The sequence below is a fragment of the Oenanthe melanoleuca genome, chromosome 13 (assembly GCF_029582105.1).
Source record: "Oenanthe melanoleuca isolate GR-GAL-2019-014 chromosome 13, OMel1.0, whole genome shotgun sequence".
Classification (NCBI taxonomy): Eukaryota; Metazoa; Chordata; class Aves; order Passeriformes; family Muscicapidae; genus Oenanthe; species Oenanthe melanoleuca.
The window spans coordinates 3,344,070-3,367,422 of record NC_079347.1 but is presented as its reverse complement, the minus strand read 5'-3'; the positions used below and the strand labels follow the sequence as shown (position 1 = coordinate 3,367,422).

Here is a 23,353-nt window from a genome sequence, read left to right as displayed (position 1 = left end):
TTGTGTTTGAAAGGAAAGGAAATGACCAAGCAAACAGGCATTCTTGTGGGGCTGGAAGCAAGTCCTGAGCTGCTGCTGCCAGGGCCAGCTGGCCAGCAGCCCATGTACAGTACGTGTTTACTTGTTGTCTGAGCACTGATAACTCTGCAGGGCATCCATGAATCCAAAAAAAACTGAGCTCTCTGCTCAGTGAGGGAGGAAGAACAAAGGGGACAACAGTAAAAATATTCACTGCTGATGGTTACAACACTCACTTCTGATATATACAGTGAGTCAAGAATCCAGAGTCAAATTAAAGCTCTACCTATCAAATTGGAGAGAGCATTTAGATAGAGCAGGAATTCCACCAGCATGGAGGAATAATGCTGCTGTGGGCATGCCCCCATGTAAAAATCCAACTTTCAGCACTCAGCAAGCACAGCACAGAGCAGCTGCAAACCTGAAGCACACACACAACACAGATGTTTGCTCCTTCCAAGAGCTCTCAGCTATGTAAGACTAAGTTTAGTCTTGTGATTCAAGTGAAAACCCTGCTGATGGGGGCTGGCAAATATTCCAAAATATTTGGAAAATATTCCTAGTCCTATAGGGCACACAGAATGCTGTCACAGCACCTTCAGCACCCACGACAGTGCTGGTGTGCAGGTCCCAGCCCAGCAAACCCCTGGCAGGGTTTGGGAAGTGCTCTGAGCCTCCCAAAGGGGGCAGTGGCTTTTCCAGGCAGTTTATCCCCCCTGTAGGCACACAGAGCACAGAGCTTTGGGCTGAGCCCCTTGCTGACCCTGATGTGGACAGTCACCAACCTGTGCTCTGGGGAGGAAAGGACTCTCTGCTCAACCACCTCTCCCATCCAGACACCCCAGTCTGGTCCCACAGGCTGGGACTGACCAACAGCCTCCCAGCCCGTGACTCCAAGTGTCTGTCTGACATTTGCATGTCTACCCTGAGACAGAACCAGCACCCTGCTTCTCTAAAAATATTAAACAGCAAATACAGGCCTTCTGTATGTGCCTTCTAATTGAAGGAAGTGCAGGTTTCACAACAGAAAATGTAAAATACTTGCATACAGTTAGTGATACAATCACAGCTGGGGCTGTAACAGAAAGAGGCATCACTGGGGTGAAGATGCAGTTTTCACTGCCCAGTGCCAGTCCTGTCAAATGCAAACCCAGACACTGCTTGTTTATCAAAGGCAATTGCACAATCCAGACTGAAAACTGAAATTTGGACTGGCAAAAGGTTACTTAGAAGGAGACAAAAGGCACTCTCCTCTTTTACAAGGGCCTGGGGAAAAGCTTTAAACTGACAGAGGGAAGGGTCAGAAGGGTTTTGGGTGACTTGGCACAGGGCAGTGTGCCCTGGCAGTGCCCAAGGCCAGGCTGGACAGGGAAGGTGTCCCTGCCATGCCAGGGGTGGCACTGCATGGGCTTTAAGCTCTTTCCAACCCAAACCATTCTATGATCCTGCCTTCACCGTGCCTAAAAAAAGAAAGTAGAGACTTCATCAACTCAAGGATCCAAAATAAAAGGTGAATTTGTCAGTGTTGGAGTGCTACAGAATTAGAATCAAATTCTGACTCCAATTTTTGAGCTGAAGGATGGTCAGACACTGCCTCTCCCCAAACAGCAGCAGCTTGGGGAGTGTGATGCTGTAAAGGATTAATAAAGGCAGGTGACAACTCAAAGCTGCTTTGAACAGGCCCAAAGAGTCCAAAGAAGTTCAAGTGGCCAGGCTGAGACAGGCTGTGAGGAGGAGTGTCCCAGGCAGCCCAGGGCACTGAGAACAGGGAACTGCTCTTCCTTGAGAAACTGCTCCAGTGTGCAGGGCCACAGCTCTGCCCTGCCACTGCTGAGCACAAACTGCATCCTGCAGCAAGGACAGCACTGCCCCAAGACTGACTTAAACAAAAAAACTGTTTTTGTGGTGATCTGGAAGCGCTGCCTGCAGAGCATGGTGCCCTGGAGCAGAGCAGCAGCCAGGGAGGATGGAGCCATTCGCTGCTCCCTGCTCTCACAGCACAGAAAGGTCTCCAAACACGGGCTGGAGCAGCCAGGAATTGTCATTTTAACACAATGTTTCCCAGCTGCCAGCTTGTTTGTATTACTGTTAATTTCCACATGAGGCTGAGTCCAGGCAATCGATGCTCGGCTGTATCTGCACCACGACTTTCTACTGGAAAGAATTAGAAACCCCCCCAGGGCAGAAACATGCAAAGGATTCCCAACACCATCCCCTGCTCTGGCAGGGAGAACAGCTTTATTCACTAAAACTACAATTCTGGGAAAACTGGGATTCATCATCACCCTGGGAAATGCACAGCAGTAACACAATGTACTGTACAGAGAGAGGAGGGATGCCCAGCTCTGCCCAGCTCTGCCCCCCAGACCCCAACAGCCTGTTCCAGACACAGCCAGCCCCTCTCAGCACCCCAATCCCCACCCTGGAACCCCCAGATTTAATGCACCTTCCAAACCAGCAGGCTGAAGCACATGGTTAACACAGCAGCAACAAACATAATCACCTCAAACAGGAAAGAATGATTAACCAGAGGAGAGCACCGACTTCTATCCTTGGCAGGCAGAAAATAAAGAAAAATAAACTACTGGAATGGCTACAACATGGTCAAGTTCTCATTTTTCTTCAACAACTAAAGTTCTTTCTTGCTGTGTTTGTAGAAAAACACTTTTGAAATATTACATTTCAGTTCCAAATTTGTATTGATTCTATTAAACTGGTATTTATTCTGTTTACTACAATCTCCCTGCAGTTAAACTAGAGGAAAAAAAAATTGATTTCTGCCAAACTGGGGTCTGGCTGCTTTTGATGGCACATCTGTGGCAGCAGCACAGGAGGGAAAGGAACATTCCTCAGAACTGGCACAGCAATTCAAAATGTGTGGGGACAACAGGCACAGCCAGGGAAGCTACTGCTGGTAATATGTGTGACAGAGTAACCCATCTTTATAACAGAGGATTTTAATTTCCTAGATGGCTCTGGAACGATGACTACAGCATGAAAGAAGTGAGGGATGGCTTTCAAGCCCTTAGGAATTTCCCCAGGCAGCATCTGGAAGAGCCTGTTTCCTCTAATTGCCGTGATTTATTTGAAATTTTAAAAACAAAATGAAGTATGGAATTTAACACATGGGGTGGAGGGAATACACAGACATGTGAATATCCCAGTATCAAAAGTGAGGGAAGGAAGAAGTGTTGTGCAGGAGGACATCACCACAACCACCCTGGATTTGCCAGCTCCATTTTGGCAATTTCTTGCCACTGGAGCCAAACCACCCACAGCTACAGGGGTCCAACAGCATCAGTGACAGCCCAGACCCTTCCCCAGCCCCAGCTGTACAAGCAATAGAACATTCCTGAGGCTCACAGCCTCACATTTTCCAGCTGGAGCTCCTCTCCCCTCTGCTCTGTGCTCACACAGCTCTCCAGGCTGGCACTCAGCACCCAAAATAGCTCAGGATCAGCTAAACCCAGACAGCTCTGTGCTCGCTGCTCCCCAGCCCTGGGAACCCAATCACTCCCCAGACCTGCCCCAAATCACTCCCCAAACCTGCCCCAAATCCTGCCCCAAACCCTGCCCCAAATCCTGCCCTAAACCTGCCCCCTGCCCAAGAACTGCTCTTCCAGCTCCACCCTGGAGGGGTTGTTGGCTTCTTTCCTTTGAAATGTCCTCTGGCAAGGAAGTGTGTCAGTCTCCAGGGAAGGAGAGAAGCAATTCCAGTCTATGCAGGGCAGTGGGTCCAGGGAAGGAGAGAAGCAATTCCAGTCTATGCAGGGCAGTGGGTCCAGGGAAGGAGAAGAAGCAATTCCAGTCTATGCAGGGCAGTGGGTCCAGGGAAGGAGAGAAGCAATTCCAGTCTATGCAGGGCAGTGGGTCCAGGGAAGGAGAAGAAGCAATTCCAGTCTATGCAGGGCAGTGGGTCCAGGGAAGGAGAGAAGCAATTCCAGTCTATGCAGGGCAGTGGGTCCAGGGAAGGAGAGAAGCAATTCCAGTCTATGCAGGGCAGTGGCCCCAGCCCAGCCCCAGCCCAGGACACTGCTGGGGGATGTTCTCTTTCGCAAGAGCTCCACATGCCCCGTGACCTTACAGGTTTACAGCTGTCCTGTGCCAAAGGCCAGAGCTGCCCCAGCTCCCCCAGAGCCCTGTCCTGGTCTGGTTCACTGCAGACAACATCTCTGAGGGCTGGCAAAGCCCCCCAGGCCAGGGCAGCAGTGATGCCATGCAGCTCTCCCTGCAGCACCACCAGGCTCCAGCCATCCCTCCCCAGCCACCTCCCACCCTGGCTGGGCTTGCAGAGCTGCCTGCCAGGCAAAAAGAGGATGGATGTTTTTGATAAAAAATCTGGAATTGCAGGTTTTGCTATTTCCATCAAGTTTAGGGCTTCCCCCCGTGTTTCACTTTGAAATTAGGACAGTTTGAAGATGTCCACGCCTTGAAACAGCACATGCAGGAAGCCAGTGCTGGTAGCACTTCTGAATACTTGGAAAGACTCAGAGCTGAATGCTGCATTTCCTTTAAAGCTCTTCCTCGGTTCCGAGGCTGGGGTCAGCCAGGAATAGAAACCCAGTCACTTCCTCCTCCCCACTGGCATGCCGGGCTTTGATCTGCAACACCCAACCAGCTCAGGCACAAAAATAAGTGGACTCAGAAACCTCCAGATTGTTATTTAATAAAATATCAGATGTCCCAACCTTTAACGTGTTAAAAGAGCCTTTAAAGATTTATCTCTAAAGTGATAAAATAAGTCCAAGCTCATTTGTCAAACCAGTTGCTCTGGTTGGAAAGTAGCTGTCAAGTATCTCGATGACTCAGGATGTTGTCGTGCAGGCATCCTAATATTAACTGCTCCCTTCAGTAAGGGCTGAAAAAGGAATGCTCTGCTGCTCATAATACAGAATTCCAAGCACTCAGGTTCTTACAACACTCACATTTTAGACGAGGGAGTTTCAGCACTAATTCTTTTATCAAATCATGCACAGAACTTGCAAATCACCTGGCACCGCATGAGAACAGACTTGTCTTCTCCAGCTATGGAAACCAAGTCAGCACAGAACTTGTTAGATGGGTTTTGTTAAAAAAGAAGGTGTCAGAGAAGCTTCCTTTCCAGCTCAGAAAATGGCAGATGTGGGGGGCTGAGCAGAAACACGTGTCCAGGAAGGGCAGAATTCATAAAGCAAGGTGAAAATGAAAGTGAGGAACTGAGCCCAGAGCAGAGAACTGCCCCACAGCCAGGGCAGCCAAGGGACCTCTCAAAAGCCTGGCTGGCCAAAGGAGGTCAGAGAAAAAACCTTTGCTGAAATATGGATTAAAGCAGCAGTGCTGTTCCAGCTGGGAGAGCTGGTCTGGGATCCAGCACCACGGCTCCACTCGGGGCTGCTTCAAATCCAACCTGCAGCTGCTGCCAGACTTAGCAGGACTGGCTGGTCAAAGCAAACAACCCCAGAAGAATTACAAGTCTTCCTTACCACCAAAGAGATGACATCATTTATTCATCAAAAGGCAAGGATGTAAGATCATTCTCTACAAACTAATTTTAATTCATGTCTGGAAATCCCAGTGAGGTGCTGAAAACAACCTGGACGTGGCACTCAGTGCTCTGGGCTGGGGACAAGGCAGGGATTGGGCACAGCTGGGACTCAATGGTTCAGGAGGCTTTTCCAATCAAAATGATTCTTTTTGGAAATGACTTTTTAATAAAAGCCAGGTCTGGGAAGCCCCAAAGGCCACTGCAGTGCCATGGCTGGGTCACTGCCAAGCCTTACCAAGAGGCAGCACATCCCCAGTACCCCATTATTGCAATAAACATGTATTAAACATGTATTATCTTACTAAAATGAAGGTGTGAATTTAAATTCCATACATCTTCAGCATCCAAAAACCATTCTGCATATAAAGTTCAAAATTTCCAATTTTTAAAGTTGTTTTAAAAGTCTGTTTTCAGATATGACTGTTTTTCTCATCTTGGCTTATGTTCTAATCTAGTCCATGTTTTATGAGAACCAAGATGCAGAGTCCTTTACAAAACAAAAGTCTAATTATACCTACATCACTCTCATGTGGGGACAGCACAATTGGTTTGGGAGCAATTCATACAGAACACAAGATGAACAGAAATTCAACAGGCAAAATAAACCATCAAAGGCCCCGGGAGCAAAAGTAACCCACAGAAAAAAGATACAAGAGAGAAAACAACAGCCGGGGAGTAGGAAACTGAAATCAAGATGCAAACTGAAATCCACACCAAGTCTGCCAGTTCTTCTCTTTATTCACTTTTGGTTTTTGTTTTTGAAGTTAACAAGCCTGGACTGCATTCTTGCACAACAAACCCACACATGTGCACACAGAACGTGCACATTTCCAGCATGGATTTGGCCAAAACCTCTGCTGATGGCTTTAGGAAGTTATTGCTCCAGAGAGGCAACAGCAGCTCTTAGGGGAAAAAAATAAGCAAGAAAAAAATATATGGGTACAAAGCAATGGACAGTGTGCCTGTGGAGAGAGGTGTTGGTTTAAAATAACTTGAGAGGCTCCTGCAGCTCACTGTGCCCACCCCAGCACCCCAAGAGGCTCCTGCAGCCCCCCATTCCCACCCCAGCACCCCAACAGGCTCCTGCAGCTCCCCATTCCCACCCCAGCACCCCAAAAGGCTCCTGCAGCTCCCTGTGCTCACCCCAGCACCCCAAGAGGCTCCTGCAGGCCCCCATTCCCACCCCAGCACCCCAAGAGGCTCCTGCAGCTCCCCATTCCCACCCCAGCACCCCAAGAGGCTCCTGCAGCTCCCTGTGCTCACCCCAAGCACCCCAAGAGGCTCCTGCAGCTCCTTGTGCTCACCCCAGCACCCCAAGAGGCTCCTGCAGCTCCTTGTGCTCACCCCAGCACCCCAAGAGGCTCCTGCAGCTCCCCATTCCCACCCCAGCACCCCAAGAGGCTCCTGCAGCTCCTTGTGCTCACCCCAGCACCCCAAGAGGCTCCTGCAGCCCCCCTTCCCACCCCAGCACCCCAAGAGGCTCCTGCAGCTCCCTGTGCCCAGGTGCTCACAGCAGGGACAAGCAGCCACGTCCTTCCCAATGTGCAGCTGGGAATGAAGAGCCCATGGCAGCTCTCCTGCCACAGCCAATTCACACAGCTGGGTAGTGGCTGCAGGAGTCTCGGCCAACATCTCATTTTCTAAAAATGTCACAGAATTTCTAACCCCAGATATCCTGTTTTCACACCCCTCTCACCAGTGAGACACAGCCAGGATCACTTGTGAGCAAAGAGGTCACCCCCCTTCCAGCCCTCCTGTCCACGAGAAGGGCAGCAGGAACAGGGATCCAAACAGGGATGGGAACAGGGATCCAAACACCCAGGGATGGGAACAGGGATCCAAACACCCAGGGATGGGAACAGGGATCCAAACACCCAGGGATGGGAACAGGGATCCAAACACCCAGGGATGGGAACAGGGATCCAAACACCCAGGGATGGGAACATGCACCAAAACCCCCCAGATCACCCCTGCCTACAAAGGCTCTAATGAGAAGACTGAAGAAGACTGAAGAAAAGACCCAGAAGTGCATCACAAGGGATCTTCTGGGTAAGAACAGGGACAGGACCTTTCCCAGGTTTCTTGGAAAAGAGAAAGCCAAGGCAGGGAGCTATGGAATCCCCTCCATGATTTGTTTCTTGAATAGATCACAGACTTCTCTGACACTTCATGATTTGCTCCTCCTTGACTCTACAGACCACTTCTGTTTCCCAGCACTATTCTGAGGCAAACAACTCATTTGTGCCCCCATTTCTTTATAAAAGCTCCTGTCCTGAGCAATAATTTCTAACTTTAAACTCAGCTACACAAATAAAAGCAAGGAGAAACAAGAAGTATCTGAATAAGGCAACACAAGAGTAAATGGCGCCCTGCTGCTCACAAGTTTCATATTAAATCTTGTGTGACCGTGGTGCAGAAATTTGATGATCTCCAGCTGTTTTCTGACACACAGTAACTGTACAAACATATTACAAATAGTATGAAGAATGTATTACTGTAAAATCCAATATGAAACTAGTTTTCTTTACTAAATTACAGTAGCAGTAAACTGAATTCAAGACATGAGCATTATTTTAGAACTCCTTCCCCAACAGTATTTTGCCTTTGCAATCTCATAAAACCTGAGATATTTGATCAAAAAGGGGAAGTTGTGCACGATATCACATCCCCACAGCAAAGTATCAGCAGTCTGTGGGATATTAATTCTCAAAATACATCAGGACTGTAATTTTCTAAGAAGATTTAGCACAGACTGGGAGCTCCACAGTAGAACTGGAGTTTGGAGGTTTACTGGTGGCACTGGCTGGATTAAAAGGCACTGGGCTGGTACAGAAACATTCTGCACACACCATGTCAAGATGACTTCTGAAGAGCACAATTTCCTCCAGAAATCCACACAATTGTGGTGATTATTGATTTAAGGCACCAGGATTACAGAACTCTACATGACATCCTGGGTAAGTAACAGCATGTCCTGGAGTCTGAACTCCCTGAGCAGTGAGAGCAAACCTGACCTCATCTCCATCCCTGCCTTCCAAAGCTCAGCTCCAGGCTTTACAGAGCCCTGGGCCAGAGGGGCTGGAGCTGCTCCTCCTGTCCTGCCACACACCTCTGGGACAGAGGTGACACAGCCAGCAGCACAGGGAGGGAGGGGGAGGAAAACTCTCTGTCAGGGTGTTTGATATTCAAACCATACAGGCATGGCTGGAGCACAGGCAGACACTGCTGCATCCAGGGAGGGAGCCCCAGCAGGAAACATCTCAGCAGAGGCACACCACCTTCACTGGAGCGGAGGGGAGGTAAGGAGAAAACCCCACAGAGACCCAGAAATTGTGCTGAATTGTGCTCCCAGCCCCACCTGCACTTGTGGGGACAGGTACACCCCAGAGGGGACCCTGGTTATACATGGGTACAAACCAGCCCTGCTGCTTCTCCAAGAGCTGCACAGCCAGAGCCTCCAGCTGCCCCTCGAGTCTGTGGGACCCAGGGCTCCAAGCCATGGATGGAGATCACTGTGTGCAGTGACCCTCTGAGGGTGACCCTGGGCTCACATCCCTCTGCAGGTGACCCTGGGCTCACCTCCCCTCTGCTCACATCCCCCCTGTAGGTGACCAGCCTGCCGAGCCCACAATGGGTCACACCCTCACAGGAACCCTCGATCCCGTGTTTTGTTTTTTCCCACACACAGCCCAAAAGAGCTGCTCTGGAGTCAGAGCCAAGACAATGAGATGAAATGATTCTTTTTTCATTTGTGTGTCATCTGTTCCAGCTGTACTGGTTCACTCCTGTCCCAGGGGGACGAGGCCATGCACTGACAGCATCTGACCAGTATTTCCAGAAGGCAGCCCTGAGAACAGGATTAACTCCTGCTCTGAGAGGGCCTGGGCTCTTTAAGCAAAGGCTGTGCAATAAAAGGGCATCAATGGATCTCACACTACAGTGGCTCCTACAAATGGTTATCAATGGATCTCGTACTACAGTGAATCAGCCAGAAAATCCCCGGGATGAGAACAATCATCTGGACATGCAACAGTGCCACACATTAATTCCTCAGTAAATAAGATTAAAATCTGTGTGTACTTGAGACTCTGGGAGACAAAGGCTGGGAAAGCAGAGAGGGATTAACCCAGACTCCCTGGGTCTGGAGCACAGCACTGAGCACATGCAAGTGCTCTCCCCAAACCCACCCTGCTGCACACACACTTGTTCTGAGCTCTGAGCTGATCACAAAGGCATTGCCAGGTTCACTTCTCTACACCAGAGGTGACGCTCACACTTATTTTAATAGCACAAACCCAAGGTAATTGTAACAACAAGCTTCTCCCATTGCCCCTAACTTGGGCTGAAAATAGGATTTTATTGGGATGTTTTCTCCTCAAGACTGATGCCATGGGAACCATTCACAGAATGGAGCACCTTGGGCAGGCTTCAACTACCCCAAAAATGAATGCTAGTCCAAGGAGGACTTGGGAACCTTTTAAAGGGCAGAAATAATTCCCGTTTGCAGTTTGCAGTTACACACACAGGATATGCACCACTTGTTCATTTCTAGAATGAGCAGCAATAATCCAAGGAAGAAGCAAAATTTGCTTCCCCCAAGATAAACTGTTCTCACTGTAAAAGTAATCTTTAGCCTGGTAAATATACAATGTAGGAGTTGGATAATACCTGTATTTCCCATTTCTGAGAAGATTCGTGAATAGGACTCGTTCAACCACAGCTTTGCTTACAGTGGGAGAGTACAAGGGGTTTAATTGTGGAGATAATTTTTTTTAAATGGTATGGACAACAAAAATAAGGTTGCTTTATAAGCCAGAATTAAGTTTAAAATAGAGACATTGCAGGGAGAAATAAATTTGCAGAAGTTAACCATTTGGACTGGACTTAAAACAACCTCCTTGGCTGTGAGCTCGATGGAAGGATCGGCGAAAACTGAGAAAAGTGGATTACACCTTCCATGACCTCTCCTTTATCTAGTTACCTTCCCTCAGCACCTCAGAGCACATTCTGCAGGACATTCCTGATTGATGCCTTTCTGCCAGAACAACTGGATTATTCCTGTACCCCAGAGCCAAAGCCCCAGTACAGGGCTACATTAAACTGCTGGGACCCTGAGCCCTGCACACACCAGGCTGGGTCTCCATCCCAGCAGGGGTGTGAACAGTGTGAAATCCCGTCTGCAGATGTCCCACCACCCCAGTGCTGAGTCAGGCTGCTCCAGCCCTGCCAAGCCAGCGGCCTTGGCCAGCGGCCGAGGGAAACAAAGCGGCAAGACAAACGGACAAGTGACCTTTCCCACTGCTGGCAGCCATCCCTTCCTTCCCCTCCCTCCCACACCGCACCTGAGCCCAAGGAGAGTCCCAGCCCAAGGGGGAAGGGCAGATTTTGGAAGCTGTGACCAACCAGCAAAACTTTTCCTCCTTCCAGACTCTCCTCCTCTTTAATGGCTTCTCTCAGCTCTTGCCCTTTCCTAAACTTCCTTAATGATCCTTATCCCCCACAAGCTTAACTACCAGGAATGATTTCAGCTGTAATAAGAGAAGCCATAACAGCGCCAGTGGGGCCCAGTTTCTGGCTGTAGGAGCAAACCCTGCATTGCTGGGCTGCCTCTCAGCATCCTTCACTCCCCTCACAACAAGCCACATCTCCAGGAAGTCAGAGCAACGGGAGCTGAGCGAAGGATTTAATGTATATACCATGCTAGAGCCCCAGGAGTGTGTGTTGCTAAAGTAATTTCCTTGAAATGGAACAGTTTTCCCTGGGTTTTGCAATAAATCACAGAACATCCCATTGGAGATGGGCACCAGCAAACCTCCAGCTCCTCAGTGAAGCACAATCTGCTCCCCTTCCAGCTGCTGTCTCACTGCCACTAAGGACAATCTAAGGTAAACTGTCTGTCAGCCTCATCTTTCCTCCCTTTCATTCTGCCCCTTCATTCCCTGCAGCTGCAGTGGATCCTGGAGCCATCCCAGCCTCCAGAGCCTCCCTCCTGCTCCGATCTGGGTTTGAGCAGCTGCAGCTCAGAGCTCCAGCAGCTCAGCACGAGCACCAGCTGCCTCTTCCACCACCACCACCTTATTGATTATTGCCAATTCATCCCCATCAATCACTTCCTGAAGTTTGCATTCTGCTTGTCAGTCTGGATCCCCCCTGCAGTTCACTGCAATTGATTGGTTTTCTTGGGCCTGATGATCACTTGTCTCATTAAAGCAGCATGCTGGGCTACCTGGAGGAGCAAAACCACTCAGAAATGGCAGGACATCAATTCCGAGTGGATAGAAAGGGACAGTCCAGGCTCCCCATTAAACAGGCAGATTAAACAGTCTGAACTGCAGCTTTTCTTCCCCTGTGCTCAGCCTACAATTAGTATGTTATTAGTAGACAAATAATTCTACAAACACCAAAAAGAATTTCCTCCTGGAACCTGAAGCTTCTCAAAATCCCAGCCTCCACCTCTCACATTTAGTACCTTAAAAAAACCAGACCACGGGAACCTGGCAAGAGAGTCCTTCCTTTGTTTCTAAAACAAATGCCAATTTTGTTAAGTCTTCTGCAAGAAAAACAAACAAATCCACAACACATCACCTTAAACTAACCCAGTTGAGACCAAATATTTCTGGCAAGGTTCAAGAAGGAAGAAAATTCCTGCTTCAAGCCCAGGGCTCATTAATACCTCGAACATTGTAAAAGGAAGATGGAACTGCCTGAATGTTATAGAATAAAAATAATAAAGCAAACCCAAACAATTCTGTTTTTAGAACTGGACTTTGTAGTTGAAGTGTACAAAAATCCTCAGGAAGTAAGAACAGCTCCCACAAAGCTGTTAAAAATGCATTTTTCTGCAAAGCTCAACTAGGAGCCACCTCGAAATTCTTCACACATTCCATAAAGAAAAAAAAAAAAAAATGCATTATCTTCCAGCAAAAAGGAAGCAATAAAATATAAGATGACCTTGCAGGAAGCAAGAATGTCAATGCTGGAGCCCTGGTGTGGATAACCCTGGGCACTGGAGGAGGCAGCTGGGGCTGGGATGCTCTGGGAGCTGCCCTGCCTGTCCTGGCACTGCCAGCCCTGCCCAGACTGCCCCAAAGTGCCCCAGAACTGTCTCCAGGATCACCCAGGACACAACACCACGGTCTGAGCTCCCTGTGCCAGCACACCCAGCCCTGCACAGCCCAGGCAGCACCTCCCAGAACGATCCTCAAAAGTGACATTTCATCATCTCAGGGCAATCTGCTCACTTAAACTGGCTCTGAAACCTCCTCCCCAAGCTGAAACACTTCTTGCTTTGACACACAGTTTGTGATTATCATTAAAGATACAGTGAGAGCAGAGGAAATAAACTCCCCAAAAAATCCCCATGAAACAAACAGAACACAACAAAGAATTGGACTAATTATGCAAAAGGTTAGCACAGAGCTTGTCTGCTCTGTCGAAATCCATGGGAAGGCATGCTCAGTATTCACGTATCAAGGTGGAATCTAGCCACAGATGTTGATTTTTTTTTTTTTTTCTGGATCTCTTACATTGCAATTTGCTTTCAGCATTTCAAAGAAAAATAAAATATTTATGACAGAAATCAAAATCTATGAGAGAAATTGAGAATGAAAGGAAGCTAAACGTTGTCTTCCTGAAACAAAGAAGAAATCCTCACAAACTTCATTCCAGCCATGGGAAAATGGAGCAAACATCGCACAGGGAGAGCCCCGGGAACACCCTGGGGATCCAACTGTCAGCACAGCAATAAAACCCAGAATGTTAAACCAGACCCTTCATTGGGAGCCTACAAATATCAGGGTTCTGCAGAGGCACAAATGGCAAAGCCATTTTCCAACAGACTCCACGAAATCCTCCGTGGAGCCTCACGCTGCTGGTGCAAGGAGTTGGTAAACAGAGTAGTGAGAGACACAACTGGGTGTTCCTGGAACCAGAACCTTCTGGGGGCACAGCTGAGCACAGCTGGCCCACAGCTGGCCCAGAGCTGGGCTGGGCTGGCCACGCTGCCCCTGCAGAGCCCTCCCTGCAGCAGCTCCTCTGCATTACTCCAGCAAACACAGCCACAGGTAGGAGCAGCTCCCACACCCCCTCCTGCTGCTCTCAGAGTTAAATTCCAGGTGTGCTCAAGTCGGACTGCAAACACTCTTATCTCTTCCAAGGCAGTTATTGAACAGGCTGCTGAGTGTTTCCCACTCGGAATCTTCTTGTCCATGTAAGGAAAATGCGATACCGAGCACAGCGAAAACTCCAGTTCAGCTTCAATGTAATTCTAGAAATTTACCCAGCAACCAAGTTATTTTTGTGCATAACATTTAAGTAATGCTAGGAAGGAAAAAAAGTGATTGATCCTCTAACCCCTGGGTACGAAGGAGCTTTTGTATACACTTAAATACTTCCTTCCATACTGCCTGTCTATGGATCCTGCTGCCACATACTCGATTTTCCCTCTAGGCTGCATCTTGGAAGTTTTATTTTTATTTATTTACTTTTTAGAGCATGCCAGCTCCCCTCCACTTTTCTTCCCTTTAATACCAATAATTGAGTAGTTGCTTAAAGCTGCTGTTGTACTGTGGGATAAACATTCCCCGTGTTTATGGGGAATTACGTCTGATCAGCCACACATTCCAAATGGAAAAGGAAAACAAAAAAGAAATAAAGGCCAAGCAACAAACCAGCATGCACGGAGTCGTGCTAAACACGCTTGGAGCGTTTTAATAAAGAGCAACAAAAACTAATTACCTTGAATAGCCATTAGAGAAAGCAGGTCTGCCAGAGAGGTTGAGCGTTCCCAGCGGAGCCAATGCCTCGTCCCCCGATCCCTGGCACCTATTCCAATTTTCTGACCCGGCAGGAAGAGACGGAATGATATTAAAAATTGGTTTCTGATCCTGCTGCTGAGAGAGCGAGGCAGTATTTAAATCATAGTGGTACATCTGTCCCCCAGAGGTGCTGACCCCGTGGATGGAGATGGCCGAGACTTTCGTACCCAGCAGGTTGGAGCCCGAGAAGTTGGCCTGGCAGTACAGCGGGCCCGTGTTTTCCTGCTTGATACTGCCGGGAGTATGCAGTTCAATGTAGTCCTCCTTTTCTGTTTTCACTTGAGGCATTGGCATTTTGGAACTGGGTAAAAGGTCACCACGGTCATTAATTTTAGGTTTAGTGTCAGATAAAAGAGGAGGCTTGCAGTCTTCGCCGAGGCTTCCTTCCAGGAGGAAGGCGGCGTCGTCGGAGATGGGGGACAGCAAGCCGCCGTCGTCCAGCAGCGGCTCCAGCCGCCACGGGCTCCCGTTGGGCTCCTTGCCCGGCGACACCGGCGGCAGCTCCAGGTCCTGGAGGATATCCAGGGTGCTTTGGTCTTCAGAGAACAAGGTGCCACCGTTGGAGCCCACCTGGCTCTGGACGGCAGCTCCCGGCTCGCCGCGCCCGGCCATGCCGGGGAAATCGGGCGCCTCCGAAGCCGCGCTGCCCTTGGCGCCCTCGGCCAGGCTCGAGGACTTGTTCAAGCTCGCAATGCTTTCCTCCAGGAGCCTGAAGTCCGTTTCTCCGGAGGAGACGCCGATTTGGCCCTGCTGCGAAAATCCGAGGTCGTTTCCCATCACTTTCGCGTCTGTTTCACCCATGTACAGTCCCATCGAGAGCGACACTGCCTTGGAAAGGTCCGGCTGAGGCACATTGTTTCCTAATCCTTTCGGAAAGTCAGCCAAAGCAGGTTGCTGACTGGACTCTGACTGAGAAGATGCAGGGAGAGGAGATGCAGACACAGGGGCTTGCACAGTGGCTCCACCCCTGAAGGGTGGATGGAAGTCCATCACGATCCCTCCTTTGGTACTGATGAGTGCATTTTTCCTGGTTTCGTCCTGATCCAACGGGTTAAGCAATTCTTTGGAATCCATTACTTTACCATTAACTATAAAAAGATGAGAAGCAGTCAAAGTCAGCAGAGCAAAGACACATTAACAAGAGCCTTAAAATAAAAAGTCTAAACCCTTGGCCGGGCGAACCTGCTGCTCGGAGAGCGAAGGCGCGGCACACCGCGCTGACACGTGCCACGTCTCCCAAACACTGCGCCGGTTCGCACGAGTTCTGGGTTTTGTTTTCTGGCTAGTGAGGAGGAACTACGTATGTTCAAGCTTTGCTAAAGCTGGAGGAAGGGGTAAGTCTGCCTGCACACAACTCAAATGAAGCTACAGCACGTGACATCCCTGCACGCACTCTCCAGCTCTGTCACCCATCCCCGCACCGACAACTGCAAGAATTATTAAAGGGTTACGAGTTTTGCCAGGTAGATTTCCCTGCTATTTAACCACACCTTGAGCAGGGTGAAAGGACATTTCCCCCTTTCCCAGCCAGCTCTCCCCTGGCAGAGCAGGTCCGAGCGGCACCTCGCTGGTTTGGCATTCCCCAGCACTCGATCTCCCCACCACAAACACCGCGATTGCCACGGGCTCGGTCTTAAAACACAACCCACCCATCCCGCAGCAAGCCCCGCATGATTCTTTAAACACATCTCAAACTTATAAATAAAAGCTAGCTAAAAATAAAGCGGGATTTTTATTAGCTTCCAGCGCTCTACCCGTTCACGGCTACTCTCCAAACACACCCGACACCGAGAACAAACCTCGTAAGTTTCAGATGTTTGTATTTGCTACATGGCTGTTTTGTTTGGGTTTTTTTTTTCCAGCGGAGAGCATAAATATTTGAAGAAACACTGTAAATTCTCCGGCAAACTTCCGACACGGCGTCCGGCCTTCCCCCGGCCCTCAGCGGGCACAGGGACACGGCCACAGCCCCGGCCCCGCCGCTATTTCTGTGTGCAAAGTTAAGGCTGCGACCGACAAAAAAAAAAAAAAAAAAAAAAAAAAAAAAAAAAAAAAAAAAAAAACCCAAAGAAAAAAAAGCACGTGGAAAAACCTTAAGGTGGCCCGGGCGAGCTTATCCCGGGCGGGAGCGGCTCGGAGCCCCCGGTGCCCTCACACGGCCCGGGGGTCCCGGCAGAACCGAGCCCCGGGACCCGCACCCGGCCCGCGGAGCGGAGCTTAAGGCGGACACCCGACACCGGAAAAAATAGAGAAATTACAAAAAATTCCTCCTCCAGCGCTGCCTTCTGAACGTGAAGGGGAGCGGAGAGGTAATGGGAACACCTCGGAGAGGAAAATGCCAGTTTCATTTGACAATTTCCACAACGCCCCAAAAACAACAAGGCAGCGAATCGTGCAGCGTAGGAAACGTGTCAAAAATCAGCTGCGAGAGGCTGCCCAAGGCGGAAAGCGCCGCGAACACTCCAAGCCGCCGGATCGCAATAAAATCGCCTTCGCAAAGTACAGTTTTCAGAGAAATGTGTCGGGACCTGTTGAGCCGTCTCCTGGCACACCCACCCGCGCAGAACCAGCCCCGCTCCCCCCGGGACGCGCGCACCGGGGGCCCGGCCCGGGGTCGCTGCCGTGCCCGGCTCTCCGGGGGCGGCTCGGCTCGGCTCCCCCGCCCAGGGCACTGCTGCCGGGACCGCCAGCACCCCCGCCGCGCTCCCGGGACCCCCGCCGCCCTTACCTCGTCCGGGGGAGGGCGCTGGGGCCGCTTCAGCCGCCCACGGCCATGGCGGCTGGGGGTGAACAGCCGCCCCTCGGGGCCGCGGCAGCTCCGCTCCCCCCGCCGCTCCTGCTGCTCCTGCCGCGGGCCCCACAGCCTGACCCGTCCCCGCGGCGCCCCCTCCGTTAATTAGCGCTAATTGCCAGCGCGGACCGGGCCCCCTCCCCGCGCTCCCCGCCCCGTCCCTCCGCCGGGCAGCGCCGCGCTCGGCGCTTCTGCCCCCGCCACAAAATGGAGGACGGCGGCGGCGGCCGCCTCCTCCCCGTCCCCTCCCTCTCTCCCTCCCTCCCTCCGCCTCCCCGACGTGGAGAGGGAGTGGAGACGGCGGGCTCGGCCGGGGGATCGCGGCGGAGCTGCTCCGCTCCGCGCCCCGCTCGCCTCGGCTCGGCTGTGCCCGGCCCGGCCCGGCCCCGGCCCCGGGGCTGCCCCAGCCGAGGGGGAACGGTGCGACCTGTTGGCCGAGACGGGAAAGTGCAGCCGGGATGGGCACGGGGAGATGGGATGGGCACGGGGAGATGGCACGGGCACGGGGAGATGGCACGGAGATACGGGATGGGCACGGGGAGATGGGATGGGCACGGGGAGATGGCACGGAGATACGGGATGGGCACGGGGAGATGGGCACGGAGATACGGCATGGGCACGGGGAGATGGGCACGGGGAGATGGGATGAACACAGCGGGATGGACACAGTGGAATGGGCACGGAGAGATGGGCACGGAAATACGGGATGGGCACGGAGAGATGGGATGGACCACAGTGGGATGGACACAGCGGGTTGGGCACGGAGAGATGGACACAGGGCATGGGCACAGCGGGCAGGGATGGGCAGGGCAGAGCCGGGCAGGACGGGGCAGAGCAGGATACACAGAGCGGACAGAGCAGAGCGGGCAGAGCTGGGCAGGACGGGGCAGAACCAAAGCAAAGCTGGACAGAGCAGAGCGGGCAGAGCAGAACGGACAGGGCAGAGTGGACGGGGCAGAATGAGCAGGGCACAGCAGAGTGGGCAGAGCAGAGCAGAGTGGACAGGGCAGAAGGGACAGAACAGAACGGGCAGAGCAGGGGGAGATGCATCCACTCGGCACTGGCGAGGCACGGCTACCACCCGTGTCCGTCCCCAGCCCATGTCCATCCCCAGCCCGTGTCCATCTCCATCCCGTGTCCATCCCCAGCCCGTGTCCATCCCCTGCCCGTGTCCATCTCCAGCCCGTGTCCATCTCCATCCCGTGTCCATCTCCATCCCGTGTCCATCCCCTGTCCGTGTCCATCCCCTGTCCGTGTCCATCCCCAGCCCGTGTCCATCCCCAGCCCGTGTCCATCTCCAGCCCGTGTCCATCTCCATCCCGTGTCCGTCCCCAGCCCGTGTCCATCCCCAGCCCGTGTCCATCCCCTGCCCGTGTCCATCTCCAGCCCGTGTCCATCTCCATCCCGTGTCCATCTCCATCCCGTGTCCGTCCCCATCCCGTGTCCATCCCCAGCCCGTGTCCATCCCCTGCCCGTGTCCATCCCCAGCCCGTGTCCATCTCCATCCCGTGTCCATCCCCTGTCCGTGTCCATCTCCATCCCGTGTCCATCTCCATCCCGTGTCCATCCCCAGCCCGTGTCCATCCCCTGCCCGTGTCCATCTCCAGCCCGTGTCCATCTCCAGCCCGTGTCCATCTCCATCCCGTGTCCGTCCCCAGCCCGTGTCCATCCCCAGCTCGTGTCCATCCCCAGCTCGTGTCCATCCCCAGCCCGTGTCCGTCCCCAGCCCGTGTCCATCCCCAGCTCGTGTCCATCCCCTGTCCGTGTCCATCCCCAGCCCGTGTCCATCTCCATCCCGTGTCCATCTCCATCCCGTGTCCATCTCCTGCCCGTGTCCATCCCCTGCCCGTGTCCGTCCCCAGCCCGTGTCCATCTCCATCCCGTGTCCATTCCCTGTCCGTGTCCATCCCCAGCTCGTGTCCATCCCCAGCCCGTGTCCGTCCCCAGCCCGTGTCCATCTCCATCCCGTGTCCATCCCCAGCCCGTGTCCATCCCCAGCCCGTGTCCATCTCCATCCCGTGTCCATCTCCATGCCGTGTCCATCCCCTGTCCGTGTCCATCCCCATCCCGTGTCCATCCCCAGCCCGTGTCCATCCCCAGCCCGTGTCCAGCCCCAGCCCGTGTCCATCTCTGAGCTCTGCTTTATGGACGAGCCAAGGAGCTACTGCAGAAGGTCCAGCAGAGGCCACGAAGACGTTGAGGGGTCTGGAGCATCTTTCTGATGGGGTGTGCGCTGGGTTATTCAGGAGAGGACTCAGAGGGGATCCCATCAATCCACACCAGCATCTCCCGGGGCTGGCACAGGATGGTACCAGGGACAGGACAAGCAGAATAAACCCAAATACAGCGAGTCCCACCTCAACACGAAGAATTTCCTTCCATGGAGGGGGCAGGAACAGCTGCCCAGGGAGGGCACGGAGTTTCCCTCTCTGGAGACATCCCAAACCCACCAGACACATTCCTGTGTCACCTCCAGGTGACCCTGCCTTGGCAGAGGGTTGGACAAGATGAAGAGATTTTATTATTTAGCACAATTATATGCCTCTTTTTTCTTTTTGTTTAAGTTATAAGGGTTTTTTTTTCAGGCCACATTGACTTTTGGAAGCTGTTGTTTTACTTTTAAAATGCAAAACACATGCACACAACGTTATATTAACAATATTTTTTTTCCCCCACGAATTATGAAAAATGGCTCCAAAAATTGTAGCTCTTCCCCATTTCTGAGAGATGTGTTGAAGGCAGCCCTCAGAACTGCCTTGTGGTGCATTTCGAATGATGCAATGGATTTGCAGCTCTCAGGAAACGCTTCTTCCCATGCGAGCAGCCAGAATAGCAGAAGTCGGGACGTTCGGGCTGTGAAACCTCCGTCACCAGCGGGGCTGCTCCAGGTCCTGGCTGCTCAGTAAAGGCAACAGTGTCTCCCAGAGCGTGAAATCCCGAAGTGCTGGACCTGGGAAATTTACACTATTGCTCTGTGAATGTTCTGCTGCAGAAACTCTCTCGCATTTGGGGGCCCCTCTTACCCCTGAAATTTGGGGAACTCAAATATTAGGGACGTGTGGGAGAACATCAGCCTGCAGGAGAGCTGGAGCTCCTTCTGCAGATTGGGGAAGCTGGAATAACAAAGCTGTTTATTTCTAAGACATTTCGATGAGAACATCTGTTTATAAACACCCGTTCAGATGCTTAATTACAGCTGGGTTTGTGCACTAATGGGCAGGACACTCCTGCTCTAATGAATAATTCTTTATCTTAATGTCATCTTGGGTCCAAAAGAGCCCAAGTTTAGATTAGTACATGGAATTTTACTGTACCCTGGGAGGGTGGGGAGGCTCAGGGTGCCCAGAGCAGCTCTGGGTCTGCACTGGATTTTGCCCTGGAGATCTATTCCCTTTCAGAGAGTTCCTATTGAATGGAGCAGATTAAAAATGTCAGATGTTTTCTCCTCTATAAAACTGGGAAAGAATGTTACAGCTTCTCCCTTGATCAGGTGCTCCTTCAGACAGAAGTGCTCCCTAGGACACTCCTGCACTGTAAAAATAAATGTAATGTTGATAAGTTAATGAAATAAATAATGAATAAAAGTTGATAAGTTGCATGTTCTGGCTCTTTTACAACATTAACTTGTATCCAGTACAGAACAAGTTCAAATCTGTTATGGGATGTTGGTCACAAATGCTTGAAGCAAGTTAGGCTTTAAAAAACTTGTGATTTTTTTCTGGTTGGAGCCCAGAGCCCCAGGAATTTTGGGGAGCTGCAGGGAGAGTGGTTCCAATTGTCATGCTACAGATTTCAAAAAATCTATAAATGGCTGCACATTCCTACACCACAATGTAATAATAGTGCACAGATAATGAGCCTTGACCTTAACAAACACTAAATATAGACTTTAAAATATAGAAGTGGAGAATATTATTAAATCATTAAAACATAATTATGGCTCTCATTGAGGAGAATGAGCAATTCATGGACGCAGGAGCCACTCTGAGTTTTGTGTAGAGCCTCCCAAAGGTCAGAAGGAGCATCTGAAGCACCAGAGGGGACTCCTGTGGCTGACATAAATCTGCCTGGGGTCAGCAGGGACGGGGGGGCACCTGGAGATGAGCAGATCCTGCTGTGGTTGTGCCTCTCACAGCTCATGTAAAACAGTTTTACAGGCAGAGCTGCTCCCCCCTCTGCAATCTGCTCTCCCCAAAAGGGCAGGGACGTGCCCAGGGTCTAAGGCTCTTCCCAAGGCCAAATCTTTTAAGATCTTGGTTGCCTTGTAAGGAGCTGTGTTTTGTTTCCTATCAGCTTGAGAGTAATTCTGTTTAATTCTTGAGCATAGATCAAAGTGCCTCAGCCAGAGCCTGCAGCCTGTCAGTAGCTCTGCAGGGCAGGCAGGATGGGATGAGGATGTTCCCCAGCTGTGGCTCCACAGCTCAGGAGCTGCTGCAGCAGCAGGACACCAGAGCATCCTCCCCTGCCTGCCAGGATGCTGCTGCCCTGAGCTCCCTGCAGGTGTGCTTTGCCATTAGCTGTGCCCAGACACGGGCTGAGGCACCCAGGGGCTGGGCCCTGCCTCTGCCTCTGCCTTGCATTAATGACTCCTGGGGTTTTTCTGCTTTTTCCTGTATTTCCCATGGTAGCCCTTGTCTGTTGTGGTCTATCTTGTGCTTTGATTTCCCACCAGGTCCTTCACTTCTTCATGAGCCACTCTCAGCTCCTCCTCTGTGCATTGTCCTTCCCAGCTCCCTCTTCTTTACATGCACTGACCTGTTCCCTCCTGAACCCCTCTGCTCCTGCCCTCAGGGATCATGGAATGGCCTGGCTTGGAAGGAGCTCCAAGCTCGACCCATTCCTGTGGGATCTGTGACAAAGGCTGAAACCCCAAGTGCTAGGACAGACAGACAGGGAAATGCAGGGTCAGAAGTGGAGGGGGGAAGGGGAGAGGAATTAATTGGGTTAATTGATGAGGGGGAGGAGCACTTTGTGACAGGCATGGGTGAAGTCATGTGCAAGTACACAAACAACTTTGTTGTTTTGAAGCTTCGCAGAAACATCTGGCAACAACATGCAAGGAAGAGGAAACCTTTGGTTTATGCATCAAGACCTTTCCATGAAAAAAAGAAAACTTGATCTAATTACAGGATGCCTGCAAGAGGAGAACCACCTTTGATTGCAGCCCTATTTTTTCCTGCAGCACAATGCCTGCTGAAATCCAGCAGCCAGGGGCACAGAGATTTCAGTGGGGTCTGTGGCATTGCCAGCACAGCCCATGGGCAGGGGGCTGTAGGGGCTCCCTGGGTTACAGAGCCCTGAGGGAGCTGCTGGGGTGATCTTGGCTCAGGGAGGAGGCACCTGGACAGGTGAGTGGATGGAGGCCTGAGCTGGCTCACCAGTTCCTGGGACAGCTCCATGAATGGCCAGGTGTGAGGAGCCAGGCCAGCAGAATGATGAACAGCAGCGCTGGGAGTTGCTGTGCTGGGGTTGGAATGTTGTGGGGCTGCTGCAGAGGGGCAGATGAACAGCAGTGCCAAGGCAGCGCTGCAGCAACGTGCTGGAATCAGCTGGGCACAGCTGGAAACAGCTGGGCACAGCTGTGCATCCCCAGGGGCTCTGGAGCTCCATCCCCAATAACTGGAGCTCCATCCCCAGGAACTCTGGAGCTTCATTCCCAGGGACTCTGGAGCTGCATCCCCTGGGACTCTGGAACTGCATCCCAAGGACTCTGGAGCTCCATGACCAGGAACTCTGGAGCTCCATCCCCAGGGGCTCTGGAGCTTCATTCCCAGCACTCTGGAGCTCCATCCCAAATAAAACTGGAGCTCCATCCCCAATAACTGGAGCTCCATCCCCAGGAATTCTAGAGCTCCATCCCCAGGAATTCTGGAGCTCCATCCCCAGGAATTCTGGAGCTCCATCCCCAGGGACTCCAGCATGGCAGATCCATTGCAGGAGTGCACACTCAGCAGGCTGACACCTCTTTATTTCTAAAGCAAGTCCTGCTCCCCCATTTGGTGATTTCCACGTTCTATAAATCCAGGGCTTGTCAGCAGTAAAGCAGAGTTATGTGCACCTGGGCTCTCTAAGGAAACAAATTCAGCTGTGACACTGGCAGAGTTTTCAGCTCGGACTCAGGAGTGAAATATGGAAGTAAAGGTATGAAGAAAACAAAAATGTTACCACTAAAAGTGTGTTTTGTGAAATGCCACGTGCCTTTTA

The 23,353-nt window shown here is 51.5% G+C and overlaps 1 protein-coding gene and 1 long non-coding RNA gene across 4 annotated transcripts in view; one reads left to right on the top strand and one right to left on the bottom strand.

Annotated features, from left to right (window-relative positions):
- NR3C1 (nuclear receptor subfamily 3 group C member 1) overlaps positions 1-17,286 on the bottom strand; it is a 63,104-nt gene extending 45,818 nt beyond the window's left edge. The window contains exons 1-2 of one of the 3 annotated variants that reach the window (XM_056502573.1): positions 17,087-17,286; positions 14,279-15,446 (exon numbers count right to left, since the gene is read on the bottom strand). In XM_056502573.1, the coding sequence (XP_056358548.1) occupies positions 14,279-15,432 (1,154 nt within the window). In that variant the 5' untranslated portion in view covers positions 15,433-15,446; positions 17,087-17,286. Of the gene's footprint in view, positions 1-14,278; positions 15,447-15,540; positions 16,247-17,086 lie in introns of those variants that run through there. The other 2 variants (XM_056502576.1, XM_056502575.1) reach the window with 2 other exon arrangements.
- Positions 15,603-16,568, top strand: LOC130258854 (uncharacterized). Its single transcript, XR_008841548.1, has 2 exons — positions 15,603-15,692; positions 16,221-16,568. It is a non-coding gene; the product is annotated as an uncharacterized LOC130258854 (long non-coding RNA).
- Positions 17,287-23,353: the final 6,067 nt, after the last annotated feature.